General features: G+C 41.0%; 1 protein-coding gene across 4 annotated transcripts in view; it reads right to left on the bottom strand.

Annotated features, from left to right (window-relative positions):
* Positions 1 to 2,760: 2,760 nt before the first annotated feature.
* DHTKD1 (dehydrogenase E1 and transketolase domain containing 1) overlaps positions 2,761 to 18,006 on the bottom strand; it is a 53,001-nt gene continuing 37,755 nt past the window's right edge. For 3 of the 4 annotated variants that reach the window (XM_067701194.1, XM_067701202.1, XM_067701213.1), the window contains 7 exons: positions 17,053 to 17,203; positions 16,566 to 16,672; positions 11,052 to 11,216; positions 7,870 to 7,952; positions 7,355 to 7,524; positions 5,612 to 5,697; positions 2,761 to 4,795 (listed from right to left, as the gene is read on the bottom strand). In XM_067701194.1, the coding sequence (XP_067557295.1) occupies positions 4,691 to 4,795; positions 5,612 to 5,697; positions 7,355 to 7,524; positions 7,870 to 7,952; positions 11,052 to 11,216; positions 16,566 to 16,672; positions 17,053 to 17,203 (867 nt within the window). In that variant the 3' untranslated portion in view covers positions 2,761 to 4,690. Of the gene's footprint in view, positions 4,796 to 5,611; positions 5,698 to 7,354; positions 7,525 to 7,822; positions 7,953 to 11,051; positions 11,217 to 16,565; positions 16,673 to 17,052; positions 17,204 to 18,006 lie in introns of those variants that run through there. The other variant, XM_067701218.1, reaches the window with a different exon arrangement.

The following is an 18,006-nucleotide window of genomic DNA, read 5'->3' as shown; positions in this document are numbered from 1 at the left end:
GGTACCAAGGCATGTCCTTGGAAGTGACCCAGCATCACTTTCAGTGCATTGCATTTATAGAGGCAGCCACAAAGTCTTGCTCAACTTCAAGAGGGAAGGGAAATAGACTCCGCCTCCAGGTGAGGATGTGGTAAGATTCTGGAAGAGCTTGTGGGACACAAAATACGACTCTGGCCTTTTGGAAAATGCAATCTGACATAATCATCACTGCACATCCTGTGACTTCATTCTTCTCTCATTCTACTTTGTTTAGTCATTTTCATACTTGCCTAATCTCCCCTAGTACACCATAAACTTCTGGATAGCAGGGAGGGTCTTATTTAATTTTTGTATCATTTTCAGTTACCTGCAAGTGTTTGACTTAAATACAGTTTTGACACTAGATTGTGAACTAATTTCGTGAATCCTTTCAATAAAGATGAGCTAAATTGAAAATCTAATTGACAGAAGGAGAAGGGTGGCCTGTACCTCTCTCTCTCTCTTTTTTTTTTTTAACATTTACTTGCATTTATTTTTTGCGGCATTTATTCCCGGGCCATAAGTTTTTGTTTCTTCAGTTTCTTCTGGGATATTTTTCTTCTGGGCAACCTCCTCTTCTGGTTTAGGAACAATCTGTTCTTTTTCAGTAAGGATCATCTCAATGTGGCAGGGAGAGCTCATGTATGGTTGATCCAGCCATGAGCTCTGTAAGTCCTGCACCACATCGTTGGGGCTTTGTTCGCCTGGATTTGCTCAGTGACCAGAGACTCTACATCTAAGCCCTTAAGTTCAGCATTACTCTCTGCATTTTTGAGCACGTGCAGTAAAAATTCAGCACTCTTTTTGGGCCACCGACCCTGGGTCCAGCCCCGCTCTTTGGCCTGGACACACCTACCAACTCCGCCACTGTAACAACGGAATGGCACACATTGCTTCGTTAAAGTGATATCCTTCAGATACTTGGTGGCTTTTCGGATATGCATACCTTAATGGCCTGGGCGGTTTCATGAGTGTTCTTAAAGTGAACATGAAGATTTGAACCTCTTGACTTGCATGATTTTGTGGGGTTTTCTGGGTTAAGTGAATAGCAAACCATTTTTAGAGGTCACCTCAGGCCCCTTACCCGAAAAGTTCTCTCTTTACTACCTGTTTCTGGGACAGCTCGCTGGTTCAAGGAAAAGCCTGGGAACAAGCTGGGAATATACCCTAGATAACTTTTGTGAATTCCCTTTCCAAGATTCTTCAGTCTTTCTGCGACTACTTGCCACTCAGGACTTTTCCTTGCATAACGTCAAGACACCACCTAATCTACATCTATCAGGAATATCACTCTATCATGACCTTCCCCCTTGTTTTAAGCACATTCAGCAAGAATCTCTCTCTGCATGTAAAGTATTTTGTCTTCTCAGATTATTAGTCCATTGGGGCAGTGGGCAACCCATTTTATCTCTAAATTTCATGTGTTTCTAATGTCCAGAACAATGCCATATATGCAACACATGTTCAATAAACTATTTATTGAGGAAATACCATTCTACTCTTACAGGATCATATCTTTGTTCCATTATAGCTGGTTCTTCACGTGAGTCAGAGAAGACACAGGGAAACAACACTAAAGTAGTGTACTTTTATTAACAGTTTGCTAAACTTAACTGATTTTGCAGCTAGCCATGGGGAAGTAGCAGCCTGCTTTAGATTGTGCTTTATCAGATTTAAACACAAACATGACAGTGAATTACTACTTCCATAGAATAATTTAGGAATTGTCTACTTGTGTAATAGTGTTACAAATATTGAGGATTTAAACATTTTGTCCAAATTTCTCCAAAATTTAATAGTTTTAGCCTGAATCCTCTGAGAAGCTTAAAAATGTAAACCAAATATCCAAGTACATCTAAGAGAAATTAGGTAAGGCTTGAGGAACCTCAAGACCCAAGTCTTGATTCTTTCTTTCTTTCCTTCTTTCTTTAAATCTAAGTATAGTTGATTTACAGTGTTTCAGGTGTACAGCAAAGTGATTCAATATCATATATACATACATATATATATATGTATATATATATACATACATATATATATTCTTCATATATATATATGAATGAATATATATATTCATATATATACATACATACATATATATATGCATATATATATACATACATATATATATTCTTTTTCAGATTTGTTTCCATTATGGTTTATTATAGGATATTGAATACAGTTCCCTGTGCTATAGAGCAGGACCTTGTTGTTTATTTATTTTATATATAGTAGTGATATCCATTAATCCCAAGCTCCTAATTTATCTCTCCCCCACCCCCTTTCCCCTTTGGTAACCATAAATTTGTTTTCCAGGTGTGTGAGTCTGTCTCTGTTTTGTAAATAAGTTCATTTGTATCATATTTTAATTCCACATATGAGTGATATCATATGGTATTTGTCTTTCTTTGACCAAAAGTCTTGATTCTTAATCTGTGACTTCCTTCCTGTGTAACCCTTAATTGCTAAAACCATATTTCTTCAATTTTGCAAAAGTGATACTGTTTCTATTGCCAGCCGAGGAATTTTTTAAAATAATAAAACTTCAAAGGTAATACAGTCAGCCCCAAAACGGCTATGCTTTAGAATATTTTTGCTTATAGTATGTGTATGGAAAATATAGGAAAACTGAGCAAAATTGTTCTTATAAAAAAGAAAATTTGGGGGACTTCCCTGGTGGTCCAGTGGTTCAGACTCTGTGCTTCTAGCATAGATTTACATTAATGGGATATTAATACCACATTATCAATTTTTAAAATATTTTACTTTATTATTGATATATTTATCCCATTCTTTATTATGTGAGTATTTGATCTGGAATTCCTCAAATGGCCTCTTCCTGCAAGGTAATTCAAAATGCTGATCCACGTTGCACTGGTGATTGAGAGTAAGGTTAAGATACAGAAGACATTTCACGGCTCAGGTTGGAGATGTAACAGGAAACAGACTCGTGAGGTGTAAAGTTAGAAATCTGGAGAGATCTCAACTAAAAAAAAAAATCTGGTTTTCCATCTCATTTTGTGCTCAGACTTTTGAAATGTTTTAACTCAAGAAACCGAGAGATCTGAAAAAAAAAGGCACTGTGCTTTTATTTTTTTTCTAGTTCAATATACAACATTGATAACCATTCTCATTAAGCAGACCTTTGTAATTTTACTGGTTGACATGTGTGACACTAAGTTACATGATTTATAAGGCTTGCACTAAGTTACATGATTTATAAGGCTTGGCGAAGGAAGAAAGCATTCACGTGTATAGGAATAAAAGGGATGTGAATATTACAGAAACGGTAAATCAGTACACTAATGTACACGTTTAAGATATGAATCACGAATCTACTGCTGTGGCCAGAACAACCTATACATTGATTCTGAAAGACATTAAAAGTTGCCAGTAAAAGTGGAGAGGGTGTTACAGGGCCCCGGTACTTCCCCCATTTCTGAGAAAAACAGTGTCCCAGCACAAGCATGGTACATGGCAGTGCTCTGCAGCACCAAGCCAGGTAAGTGTACACAGTTTGCTGATATTTAGTTATACTTCCAGTTATAAGCGTAATTTCAGAATAAGGGAGTGGGTTGGTGACCTCTAGAAATCCAGAAAGTGCCTGATGTTGGGAAGTTCCTGCTATCAAAGTTAAAGTGACCCTTAAGTATCACAAATTAACATCATATGACAGCAGGGACTTTTAGAGGCAAGGCTGATGATCAACCAGGGGCTGAAATCCCCATATCAGACACCCAGAGGTAATTAAAAATATTAAGGTATCGCGGCAAGAACAATTTAAGGAAAAAGAAAAAAGATACTACGGCAAAGTAGACCACTAATCAATTTCATCGTAACTATAACTCAGCTTGATAATACTGTGCTAAAGGATCATACACCCGGAGGTTTATATTTAATAAGACCTATATTTAAGGATAATGGGTAAAATAGTGATCTTGAAGAACACAAATCAGGAATAATACAGTTTTGCTATAGTGTTACATAATGTGTTACATAAAATAGATTGCAGGGAGATCTATGCCACAACTGAAAACTAAATTCCAGGCATGATAAGGTGAGACATATTCTGGAATCTGCCCTATTCTTAGGTAACTGTTAGTTGGTTTTAGCTGTAGAGTTTCCTAAATTAGAACTATTTACAGGTGAAAATGATTTGGTGAAACATTTTTCACAGTGGCTGGAAAGCAGTACCAGAGATGACATAAATTGAAAATACAGGTAGTCAGGGACTTTGAATAAAAAAGGGAAAATTCATGAAAGTCACATGCGTCAAGAAAATAGGGAGGTAATGTTGAGGTAATCCCTATGCAACTATAAATTCAGACTCAAGAACTTTTCCTGGGTACAGCTAGTTAATTAGAAAGAGTCGAGTCTGGAAACATCCGGATAAGGACCTAGCTCTACAACCCACGCAGGTCTAACAGAATATAACACTATAGTACTTTTAAGGACGAAAGTGACTTGTAGGATTCACGTCTTGATGAACAATTCCTTTGGCTGTTCCATGTATTCTTCCAGATTAACCTCTCCTCTGTCCTCATCAATCCCAACATCTTCGAGGAATACATTCTTTTTGTGGCACCTAATGGAAGGAGGAGAGAGTGGAGGAGGCGAGCCTTTCTTTTTATGGCAGTTTTCTTACAAGTAAGTAGTGTTTCTTTTTAGGACATCATTGGGTGAAGGTCTTGGCGAGGACTTCTTCGTGCTGCTCTAGATGAACGCTGCCGATTCCTACAGCAGGTACCGGCAACGCGGGTCGGCTCACCAGACGGAGCTAGCATTGGAGCAGAAAAGAAATACAATGACATTTGGACTAGACCAGAGCTCTGATTAGCTCGTCCAGGGATGTGCATGTATTTCTCTGAAGTTGTTTAACTATAAATCACCTTTTTGAAAAATAATGTGTTACATAAAATAGATTGCAGGGAGATCTATGTCACAACTGAAAACTAAATTCCAGGCGTGATAAGGTGAGACATATTCTGGAATCTGTCCTATTCTTAGGTGACTGTTAGTTGGTTTTAGCTGTAGAGTTTCCTAAATTAGAACTATTTACAGGTGAAAATGATTTGAGTGCCTTAAACTGGTATCAAGTGACCTGAGTTTTAATCAAAGCAGAATAGAAAGATAAACAGAAGCACAACTGTTCTTCTCCTTGTTTTCCTCTTCCTAAAACATAACAAAGAATTTGGCCTCCGATGTCTACCAGCTTTGCAGGTGGGCCTGGAATAAGTGTTACTGTAAAACAAGCGAGCTCATCGCTCTCCTCTCCCGGGGCTTGGATACTGACCTTTGGGACAAGAATGCTGAGTAGGCTAATGGGAACGGTAGACGACAGGTAGGTGTTCTACCTTTTCGAGTATAATCATTGTTTTTGTTTTGTTTTTTAACATGATACTAGTAGCTACACATATACATCTTGCTAAACACTCAGAAGTTTAGTCTGAAAAAGGAGCCTAAAACTAGGTTTTATATTTTAGTTTATCTTTAGAAGCTTTGGACTGATAATAGGGGATAAACCTATTTGGTGGCACTCCAAAAGGAGAAAAGGGACACACACAAAACACTGCAAAGGAGAAAGAGCTATCACCTTGCAGGCCAGTTGCTTTTCAAACCTTGGAGAAACAAAAAACCAAGGACCCATGTTCTGAGGCTCCTCCTGACTCCAAATAAAATCTATGAAAGAAGAAAGTTCATCTCAGTACCTCAAGTAAATATATACAACATACTACACACACAGACACACTATATGTGCATGTGTGTGCACATACATACACATACGCATACTATACATGTTATATATGTATATAGACACATATACACACATAGTTACATATATATACATACACACACACATACACATATATCCTCAAGTAAATATATTATTACCTTTCCAATATGGCACAGTGTTGTCTTTTTTTTTTTTTGAGAAATGCATAGTCATGTATCCATCACCACAATCATGATACAGAACAATTCTCTAAACCCCAAATATTCCCTCATCCTGACCCTTTGTGCTCAGCTCTTCCTCCCACCCCCAACCTCTGGCAACCACCGATCTTTCCTCTATCCCCGAAGTTTTGCCTTTTCCAGAGCATCAGGTAAGTGGCATCACACAGTATACAGCCTTTTGGTTTGGGCTTCTGTGAATTAGCAAAATCTCTTGGTCATTTTGCCGCTAGCAATAGTTCACTCTCTTTTACTCTTAAGGAGCATGATACTGTAGGGATGCACAATGAGATTGTTTCTTCATTTACCAGTTGAAGGATGTTTTGGTTGCTTCCAGCTTGGGGCAATTATGAATACAGCCACTATAAATAATCACATATGGATTTTTCCTTTCTCTTGAGTAAATACCTAGGAGTGGGACTGCTGCGTGGTAAGGAAACTCTGTGTGTAACTGCATGAGAAACTGACAAAACTGTTTTCCAGAGTGGCTGTACGAGTTTGCATTCCCACCAGCAGTGAATGAAGGTCCCAGTTGCTCTGCATCCTGATCAGTCCTTGACTTTGTTTTGTTGTCATTTTAGCCATTCTAATAGGTATGTAGCCATATCTCATTTTGGCTTAATTTGCATTTCCCTATCACTAATCATGTTGATGATCTTCTCATATGGGTATTTGCCATCTGGTTCTTTGGTAGAATGACTGTTCAATTCTTTTGCACCTTTTGAAAAACTGGATTATACGTTTTCTCACTGTTGAGTTTTCAGAGCTCTTTCAACATTCTGGAGAGTCCTTTGTCAGATATGTTTTTACAAATATTTTCTCCCAGTTTGTGGCTTGTCTTTTTTATATTCTTTGCAGTGCAAAAGTTTTTCATTTTGGTAAAATCTACTTTTTCTTTTCTGGAACGTGCTTTTGGTGTTATGTCTAAGAACTTCTTGCCTAACCCAAGGTCAGGAAGATTTTCATCCACTTCCTTCTAGAAGTTTTATAGTTTTACATTGAGGTCTATGATCAACTTTGAGTTAATTTCTATATAAGGTGCACATAGATATCTAATCATTCCAGCCCCATCTGTTGAAAAGGCTTATCTTTTACAATTATACCGGATGTATCATAAACGATTGTATAGCACTGATTCCCTCCAAACTCAAGAAATTCGATGTCTTATATGAAAGCGGGGGAGAACGAAAGGGACACCCAAAGGGACACCAAAAAAGACATAGAGACATTGGCTTCAGTTGTATTACTTTCATATCTCCAGATTCCATGAGATTCAACTTTCTAATAACTCTCACTGCTCCCGTACCATCTTTTTATTTGAGATAGTTCAAATCGGTTTCAGGTAACTTAAAACCAAAAAAGTCTAATAAGAAGGACCCTTTACCTCTAACATGTTTGTATTTGCTCATCTCTTCCTGCAGCGAATCCAGTGGGAAAGGGCAGAGTTCTTCCATTCGGATGATAGCAAAGTCATGCTTCCTGGCCTCCAAAGATTCTCTTTGCTTCAGCAGGGCATAGAAATGTTTGCCGCAGCAGAACACTAAACTCTTAACCCTGTTGGGTAGAAAAGGGACAGCGAGGCGGGGGAGAAATATCTTAAAGTAAGAACTGTAGCAGAAGAAAGGGGGAGACCACAGAGATTTCAATGCTTCACCACTGAAGCAGCAGGGGCGTTGTAGTGGGGTTCACTCATGCTGTGCCCTGGCCAACCTTCTTGAGCAACATATGCCTCCAAAATTCACTCTTTTGTGCATATTCTAACTCCTACCCCATGAACTTAAAGGACTTATATAAGGATAGAGAAGATTTGGGTCGCTTGGTTCACTTAACATGAACTAGTTTTCCCACTCACTACAAATCTACTGCAGAGTATGAAAACAGAGCTCCACGTCAGATTACTTTTTCGGATCCACAGATGAATCACCAATGACTGGTTTGAATGCTGTTCCTGGTGCCATTTCTTGAAGAGTTGACACAGCTGCCTAAGGAAGGGGAGGGGGAGAAAAAAGCCACAAATCTATCAACCAAGGGCAAGGACCTGAAGATGCTTTTATTTATCAGGGATCTTTCCCAAAATCTAGTATCAAAATTCTCTCCTGGGGCTATAAGTAAACATATGTACTATTAAACAAAATATCTTTCCCAAAAGTATCTGTTCTGTTACTTCAGAATAAAATATTTTTCTGAGGTTAAATAAGATCGCCTTTTGTTTGGTGCCACAATAAATTTTAACAGTCAAAATTTCAGTGTGGAGGACTTCCCTGGTGGCACAGTGGTTGAGAATCTGCCTGCCAGTGCAAGGGACACGGGTTCAAGCCCTAGTCCGTGAAGATCCCACATGCTGCGGAGCAACTAAGCCCGTGCACCACAACTACTGAGCCTGAGCTCTAGAGCCCAAGAGCCACAACTACTGAGCCCACGCGCCTAGAGCCTGTGCTCCGCAACAAGAGAAGCCACCGCAATGAGAAGCCCGTGCACCACAACGAAGACCCAACGCAGCCAAAAAAAAAAAAATTGCAGTGTGATGACTCAACTTTATTATCAATAAAAACTACACCTTAACTTTTTGGAATTGGAATCAGAAACAACCTTTTATAGAATTTATATTGTGAACCGGAATAGCTGAGTTGGGCAATTATTTCTGTCTTTAGGATTTTGACTATAATTTATAAACGAAACAGAACAAGTAGGAACAACATATGACTATTTCCACGATGAAAAGAAATGTTATTACTGAGCCCAATTTAAAGAAATACTTGGGAATTCCCTGGCAGTCCAGTGGTGAGGACTCAGTGCTTTCACTGCCAAGGGCCCAGGTTCAATCCCTGGTCAGGGAACAAAGATCCTACAAGCTGCGTGGTGCGGCAAAAAAACACTTGTTGCAAAGAACTTAAAGTAGAAAACTGATGAAGCCAAGGTGAGGGATTTGATCCCTTTTGCTATCATCTAGTTAGTTTCCCTATAGTCTAGTCTCAAATGGGTATATGACATTTAGACTAGGCCATTGAGGGCAGCCATACTGATGCTGGGATATTGTATATAACCTAAAAAATTAATATTAGCTATTCAGCTATGCATATTAGTAAATAATGTGTGATAGAGGCAATCTTTCTCCCTTCTGAACAGAGCCTTTTGTCAGTCCCCACTTCCTACAGCAGGAATCAAAAGGTTCAGAGTTCAGAGTTCAGAGTTAGGTGGGAAACTGGGGTGGGATTTTGGTACCGCTTGACAGACAAACTCCCTGTACCCCTGAGTCATGTTTGCTACATGGCAAGTCATCTCTGAGTGGGCCATGGATAGAGAAGGCTGGCTATTATATTCTGCTAGATCACTTGTACCAATAATCCAATTTTCAGGAAGAAATCAGAATTCAATACTGGTTGTACTGACTTTCCATTAACAAAAGGACGTACATGTTTAATGAAAATATTTGACTACTTAATAAGAGTAGTTCTTCACTTGAAAGTCTATAAGATAGCTGTTGATATTTTTTAAGCTCCCCAAGGAAGGCTTCACTTATTTAATAAGTTGTATATTAGACTTGGGGAGAGGGGTGGAGCATTAGGGCCAGAAAATGAACTCATTTTCAGTTTCAAACAGCAAAAGAAATTCTCAACAAAACTTCTAATAGTTCACTCAATACCTAATAATATACATGCATTATATTTAATATCATTACACTCCTTTTAGTTATGATTGAGAGAGCAGGTGACAATGTTAGGGATACAATGAAAGTTGGGTTCAAGAATCCCAGATCAGGACTTCCCTGGTGTTCCAGTGGTTAAGACTCTGCCTTCCAATGCCGGGGGTGCGGGCTCGATCCCTGGTCAGGGAACTAGATCCCACATGCCGCTACTAAGACCCAGAGCAAAATTATAGTAACTTTACATTTTGACTTGGCTCCTTTCACATTGCTGTTTCAAAATATCGGTGTCAAGGCAGCCCCATCAGAAAGATGGTGTAAAGGGACTGAATTTGTTTGTCTTGAATGTCCCATGATGCTCATGAAACCATCTCAAAATTCATAAGGTTGTTCACAGAGAGAATAAGCAGACCAAACAAATGAACTTTCAGCCATTGGTGAAAGAACTTGAAGTGCATTTCCTCATTATTGACCCCTGAGGCTGGGGTGAGACAGGTGAGGGGCCTGGAGAGCAAAATTTAAGGGGGCGCTCACTCTGGGATCACTCAAGTACCCTTGACCGACTGTGAGAACAAGGGTCACCTTACTCCCCTCCAAATGCTAGAAGCGCCAAAAAAGGCAACCGGTGAAGGCAAATCACTGGCAGCTTCCCTCAACACCCCTCACTTCCAAATACACATTCTATAAGCTTTGTGAGAAGCACAAGATCATCTCAAACAGCCAAGTCCTAAACGACTTAGCTCACCTCAGCAGTGGCAACCAAATAAATGCAGAGGTTTTTTGAATGTTAATCCTAATTCAGACTCTCATACAAAACTGACAAAAATTATAGCAGGTGGGATAAATATATGCTTAGCAGTGTTTCTTATCTTGAACTCTGCCACTTGAAAACTAGCATATTTGTGTGATTTAAAAAAACATGTGCGCTTAACACTTAGTTCTGGTAAACCAAGAGAAAATATACTCTTGTAAAGCCAGGTAGTGATAAGCTATATTGTTCCAATGTTTGAAATGGAGGCTACCGGTGATAAATCATTTAACAGAAAAAGTCTAAATAAAAGTCAATGACTAAAACCACTCATTTTCATCGAAGTACTTTCAATTCCCAACTTGCAACTATCAACACAGCAGTGCTGAGACCATTTGGACTTTGAAACTTTTCCTGAAAGATTATTTCTGCTCAGACTGGGATGCCAGGGTTATAATAATTGCTATGTCTGTCCTTCATGACAATGAAACTGAGAGCGACTTAGATTTCTAGTTATTCTTGAAAGGTTAAAAAAAGAGAAAAAGGGAGAGACAAAGCAGCATGGCCAACTAAAACCAAAGAGATGCTTCTGTCATTTGCATCTACAATCAGATACAGACAAGAGACGAAAATGCAGGGGAAAAAAAATGACAGGAGAAAAAAGACTAATAACCAGCTTTTTCTACTTACAGGGAGTCTGAGCAACATCTTCGGAGAAGCAAGGATGAGGGGCTTCCTGAAGTTCCGGACCATCTGTCTCCGTAGCAGGTGAAAGTACTGGGCGGGCGTGGAGGGGTGAGCCATGCACATGTTCACGGTATCCCCGTCCACGCCCTCCTCCACGCTGTCACACATCTGGGAGGGAAGTGAGAGGCAGGGCAGACAGTCGGGTCATCTCACTCCATCCTAAGGGCACAGGCTATCCTAAGGGGGACACGGGGCTCTCAATGAGCAGGAGAAGAGATGTGTCTCTTCATTATAGAAAAAGACCAGAAGGTAAATTTATGACCTGTGAAGAATTCACCAGAGGAGAAGCCTGATGGCTCCCCATTGGCCGAGTCTGTGTGTTTTAACGTGGTTCTTTCCAAACACAGCTGACTGCAGGAAGCATGTGGAGGTGGGGACTTCCCTGGTGGTCCAGTGGTTGGGACTTGGAGCTTTCACTGCCAAGGGCCCGAGTTCTATCCCTGGTCAGGGAACTAAGATCCCACAAGCCGTGTGGCATGACCAAAAAAAGCTAAAATTAAAAATTAAAAAAAAGAAGCATCTGGAGGAGACTTTTTGAAAAGTACAGATGCTGATGACTGTGGAGTGAAGATGTTGGAAGGATGCACTATCTGAATCTCACTCTCCTGATGGAGTAAATGTAAGTGTAGTTTGTCTTAGAGACAAGAACGAGAGCAGCTAATGAGGTTGAAAAATTGAGGGCAAGGAATGAAATCTCAGAAGATCCTGCTGGGACAGAAACTTGAGGCATGTCTCCTAACCTGATCAAGAAGCAGTACAGAGGAAAGTAAGTGAGTTGACAAAATCCTGAGATTTTTACTGGGCTCCTCCAATTTGGTGACAGGGTGTGAGTGGCACCCTGGGTAAAAAAAGGCAAAATCTAGGGCTGAAGCCCCTGCAGAATTCAGTGGAGGCAGATGGGGCTGCCAGGCTTGCCGCTTCCAGGGCCAGGACATGCCAAGGAAAGAGAGGCCCACGGAAGTGATACACAGCCCTGACCAGGGAGTGGACCCTTGTATGGGCTTAGCTATTGAATCTCAGAAGGGACACCGGAATTTAGCAAGAAAAACCCTCTGTCCAGCAGAGCTATGTCCTCCCACGCCATGTCCTCAGGCTTCATGTACTGGAGACTATTCTCAACTGCTGTTCTAAGAAGGTAAATTGGTACCAAATGGGAAGGAAAATTAAGGGGAATTCACCCACACCCTCTCAGGGAAACTATATGGTTTTGAAGAATTGCCCTAAATAATCAAAGACAAGATGAAATAAAATGATATAGCAACAATGTAAATATTATACAGCCCCTTATAACTTTTTATAAGGGGGGGGACAAAAAGAAAGGAACATAGCAGGCAAAAGGCAGCCAATTTTAACAAAAGACATAAGTATTGGCAAGGATGTGGAGAAAAGGGAGCCCTTGTACCCTGTTGGTAGGAAAGTCAATTGGTATAGTCACTACGGAAAACAGCTTGGAGGCTCCTCAAAAAACTAATAACGGAATTACTGTATGATCCAGAAATCCCACTTCTGAGTATTTAACCAAAAGAACTGAAATCAGGATCTCAAAGAGGTATTAGCACTCCCATGTTCATTGCAACACTACTCATGATAGCCAAGATGTGCAAACAACCTAAATGGTCATCTATGGATGAATGGATAAAGGAAATGTGCTATGTGGTATACAGGTATTTTTATCTATATATGTAATATTACTCGGCCTATTCAAGGAAGGAAATCCTGCACTTTGCAGTAACACAGATGAGCTCTGAGGACATTATGCTAAGTGACATACAGATACTGCACAATTCCAGTTATATGAGCAATCTAAAATAGTCAAACTCAGAGAAGCAGAAAGCAGAGCAGTGGTTGCCAGGGGCGGGGAAGGGGAAATGGAGAGTTGCTAGTCAAGGGGTATAAGGTTTCAGTTATGTAAGATGAATAAGTTCTAGAGATCTGCTGTACAACATAGTAGCTACAGTCAACAGTATTGCAATGCACACTTAACAATCTGTTAAGAGGGTAGGTCTCATGTTAAGTGTTCTTACCACAATTTTAAAAAACAACAGTGTTTTAAAGGGCAGATAGTCTTAAAGATAACACAGTAGAATTAGATAAGAAAGGTGAGTGCAATGCCAAGAAAACCAAGTGAGAACCAAACTCAACCATTACAAACCTAATAAATAAATAAGAAACATCAAGAAGCAGAACAGACAGGACGAAAAAGAAATGGCATGGGGCTTCCCTGGTGGCGCAGTGGTTGAGAGTCCGCCTGCCGATGCAGGGGACGCGGGTTCGTGCCCCAGTCTGGGGGGATCCCGCGTGCCGCGGAGTGGCTGGGCCCGTGAGCCGTGGCCGCTGGGCCTGCGCGTCAGGAGCCTGTGCTCCACGGCGGGGGAGGCCACAGCAGTGAGAGGCCCGCGTACCAGAAAAAAGAAAAAAAGAGAGAAATGGCATGAACAAAGAGCTTGAGATAATCACAGTGAAAGAAGATGAAGTAAGCAAGTGCTTATATACACAGCAAACACTCTTCACTTTACATATCGATATATTAATTCTTTTGCAGGGCTAAAAATAAAATTAGTAGTGTAAACAAAGAGCTTGAGGTAATCCCAGTGCAAGCACAGGAAACGATAATAATAAAAATAATAAACAGCAAACATATAAATGTCGATTACTGTTCTAAGCATTTACATATATTGACCCTTTATGCCTCACAGTAATCCTATGAAGTAGGTTTGAGAAAATTATTAACACGGACTTGGTAATTTTAATGCATATGTAGATGGTCCTTTCAAAACCCTGGCAACTTGGTTCCTTGAACTCCTGTCCTCCAATCACTCTGTCCTCCATCCTACCTCAACAACCCATTTCCATGGCTACATCCTGGTTTCAATGACAGGGATCTCTCCATAAGCTCTACTTTATCCATTCCACTCTGACCACCACTTCCTACCTTTCTAGCTCAATTCCCTTTAACACTTTGACTCCATCAATCCTTCAGCCTCATCAATACCACCAACATATTGATCCTATCACCTTTTCACGGGCCTTCACCCTTCACATCTCCTCCCTCCTCCTTACTTAAGCTAAATTCCATAGTCAATCATTATAATCATTCTTTTGCATACACCCTTGACTCCCTTGACATTTTTTCACTCCAAACCACAAGCCGAGTTAATCTCAACTTTCCATCTGTCCCATTTCTGCACCTATGCAGGGAATGAAGCTGGAGAAAACACACAATCACACTGATGGATCTCACTTTAAAATCTTGACCAAGAATCTTAAGTGGGCCCTCAGTGCTCTTAGACTATTATCTTCTATTTCCCTAATTCACTCATTCTCCTCCTCTTCCAGATGACTATTTCACAGCTTTAACCCAGGATCTCCTCCTGCATCATCACTCTCGGGTAATGACCCAAGAGTATCTCCTCAGACCTTCACCACAACATCTCCCATGTTCTATCATCTGGCATCGTATTCTCTGCCTTCTGGTTATCACCATAGAGGAACCTGCCATGCTGCTGTCTAGAGCTGATCCAATCCCTTGTGCAGTGGACACCAGCCCATCCTGCTTTCTCAAGGCCATCACTCCAGTCATTCTACTCTCTCTCCTACATCAATATTTTCTTCTCTACTGGATCATTCCTATCAGCATACAAACATGCTGTTATTTCTCCTATCTTTAAAACAAAAGCAAGGGCTTCCCTGGTGGCGCAGTGGTTGAGAGTCCGCCTGCCGATGCAGGAGACACGGGTTCGTGCCCCGGTCTGGGAGGATCCCACATGCCGCGGAGCGGCTGGGCTCGTGAGCCATGGCCGCTGAGCCTGCGCATCCAGAGCCTGTGCTCCACAACGGGAAAGGCCACAACAGTGAGAGGCCCGCATACCGCAAAAAAAAAAAGCAAAAAGAACCTCTCTTGGTGCAAATTTCCCCCTTCCTTGTTCTATTTGCAGCAAAACTTTTCAAAAGAGTTAAACTTTCCTCCTTCCATATACTCCTAATACCACTCTACCTAAACAAACTGCAGTTACCAACCACCAAATGAACCCTTTATTGCTAAATCCAACGGCTAATTCTCAGTCCTATCCTGACTGGCCTTGATACGTCCTCCTTCTTAACACGTATCCTTCACTTGCTTTCTAGGACCTTCCTCCAGCCTCACTGGTTGCTCCTTCTCAGCCTCCTGTGTTCTCCTTCCCTGCAGCCTCTAACTGCTGGTCTATCCCAGGGCTCAGTTTGGGGGCAACTGCTCTTCTCTAACTACTCATTCTTTTGATAATTTCATCCAGTCTCATGACTTTAAATATCATCTGGAAACTGATGACTCCCAAACTGTATCTCTTGCATGCTCATTCATATATTTCTTTGAAAAACTGTAGTTTTGTATTTCACAGCTAGTTCTTTAATTTACCTCCAATTTATTTCTGTAATCTAATTTTTATGAAATGATTTCTCTGTCATTATCTACCAACCAACCAGTTATATTCATTTATCTAGCTACTGTTCTATCTACCTATCTACTAATCTATCACCTTTCTATATATTTTATCTGCCTGTATGCTAAGATAATTAATGATATTCATGTACTTAGGGTGATGTGTACTGATGTCTCCATTTACTTTCAAATGCATCCAAAAATTATATGGATTTATGGATAGAGGGATGGCAGATGAATAGATACATGATAAAACAAATATAATAAAATATTAACGGTAGAATGTAGCAAGTGGGCATATGAATACTCTCTGTAAAGTTTTTTCAACTTTTCTGTATGTTCGAAATTTTTCATAATAAAATATTAGAAATATGCGTAAAGAGGCATTGGTAATGATTCTTACCAAAAGATAACAATGGTAATTTCTCGGTTGTTGTTTAACATTTTTTAATGGTCACGAATCATTTTATAAAAATACTATCACTACTTAGATCTGGGGTTGGTCACTGTATCTCTGTTTATAAAAAGCCCCTAGATGACTCCGATGATCAGCTTGACTCAGAAACTACTGATATTTGCCGCATAAGAAGCACTTTCAGGGACTTCCCTGAGTGGTCCAGTGGGTAAGACTCCACACTTCCAATTCAGGGGGCCCAGGTTCCATCCCTCGTAGGGGAACTAGATCCCGCACGCATGCCGCAACTGAGCCCGCGTGCCGCAACTAAAGATCCCGCATGCTGCAACTAAAAATCCCGCATGCTGCAACTAACTCCCAGCACAGCCTAAATAAATAAATACTAAAAAAAAAAAAAAAAAAAAGAAGAAGCACTTTCATTGCTGTAAAACCGTGATACTAACATGCTTGAGGCATCACGTTTCCAAGGAATATTGATTGACATTGCATTAAATCTGTTTCATTCAAATACTACAATGTCTTAAAGTCCAAGGTTCACATTAGGTATTTGCAGGAGGCAGTTCTATTTCAAAGCACCTAGAAAGCAGGGAAACATTTCGTGGAATCCAGAAGGCAGTGGACATACCTGCAAGAAACGCTCTATTCGACAAGATGAGTGCTCTGGTCCAGCCCCATCATACCCGTGAGGAAGGAGGACCACGATGCCGCTCTGGAGGAGCCACTTGGCCTCACCTGCAAAGCAGCAGCGGGAGTAAGAACGCTATGACGCAGGTGCAGGACAGCCCGGGCGACTGGGCGGTGAGACACGTTAGTTTGTTGCTGGACCCCCAAAACCATTTTCATTGCACCATTCATCACTACAGCCAAGCACATTCCCCAGGAGACACAGGCCCTCCTGCTGACAGAGGACTTACGTGCTCTTCCTAGCAGCTTACTTAACTGCCTGATAGCTGCCATGCCCCAGTGGATGACAGAACAGGCTCCCAACTCTCGGAGTGGGGGGATGCCGTGGTACACAGGAGTCTCATAAGCAGTTATGGCCCCTTTTCTGTCATTTGTCCCCGTGAGGCTGGTGCCACACGTCCACTACACACCCATAGGCCAACACCAACCTCCAGAGATGAACGTGTCAAAGATGATCTGGGCACCGTTGAAGAAATCGCCAAACTGAGCCTCCCAGATGGGCAGTAGGTTAGGGCTTTCGATGCTCATCCCATACTCAAATCCCAAGACGGCCTCTTCCGACAGTGGGCTGTTGCTGACCTAGGGCAAAGGAGGAGAACAGAACCGTCGTGCAGGGAAGATGGGATGTGAATCAGTTAAAGTAAAGCATCATATTGGTACCAACTGCTCAAAAGGGAGGAGGGCCGTGAGGGCAGCTGTGCTTTCGTTCATCCCCGCATCCCTTTGAGAGAGGACATCTCCTGCTCTCCATGAATGATGTGTATGGGAAAAGTTGGGGCAAACAGAGGAAGACATACAAAAGGTTGGAATATGGACATTAAAGATTTTCTTGAAGGAGAAGCAAAATTAACTTCTCAGATGCCCCACCTTTGAAGCTGAGAGTAAAATGGTGTCATAAGAGCTTTTTAAAAAATGTCACAAAACAAAGTGGGGGGAGGGACTTCCCTGGTGGTCCAGTGGTTAAAAATCTGCCTTCCGATGCAGGGGACGTGGGTTCGATCCCTAGTCGGAGAACTAAGATCCCACATGCCATGGGGCAACTAAGCCCTCGTGCCGCAACTACTGAGCCTGCGCTCCAGGGCCCACGCTCCACAACTAGAGAGAAGTCCACGCGCTGTAACGAAGAGCCCATGTGCTGCAACTAAGACCTGACGCAGTCAAAAATAAATAAATAAATTTTTAAAAATCTAGAAAAATGGTATGGATGATCTTATTTGCAAAGTAGAAATAGAGACATAGACATAGAGAACAAATGTACGGATACAAGGGGGAAAGAGGTGGAGAGGGAGGAATTGGGAGACTGGGATTGACACATATACATTATTGATACTATGTATAAAATAGACAACTAATGAGAACATACTGCATAGCACAGGGAACTC

This window comes from Pseudorca crassidens, chromosome 1, assembly GCF_039906515.1.
Source record: "Pseudorca crassidens isolate mPseCra1 chromosome 1, mPseCra1.hap1, whole genome shotgun sequence".
In the NCBI taxonomy this organism is placed as follows: domain Eukaryota; kingdom Metazoa; phylum Chordata; class Mammalia; order Artiodactyla; family Delphinidae; genus Pseudorca; species Pseudorca crassidens.
The sequence above is the reverse complement of the archived record's forward strand: the minus strand, read 5'-3'. Positions and strand labels throughout refer to the sequence as shown.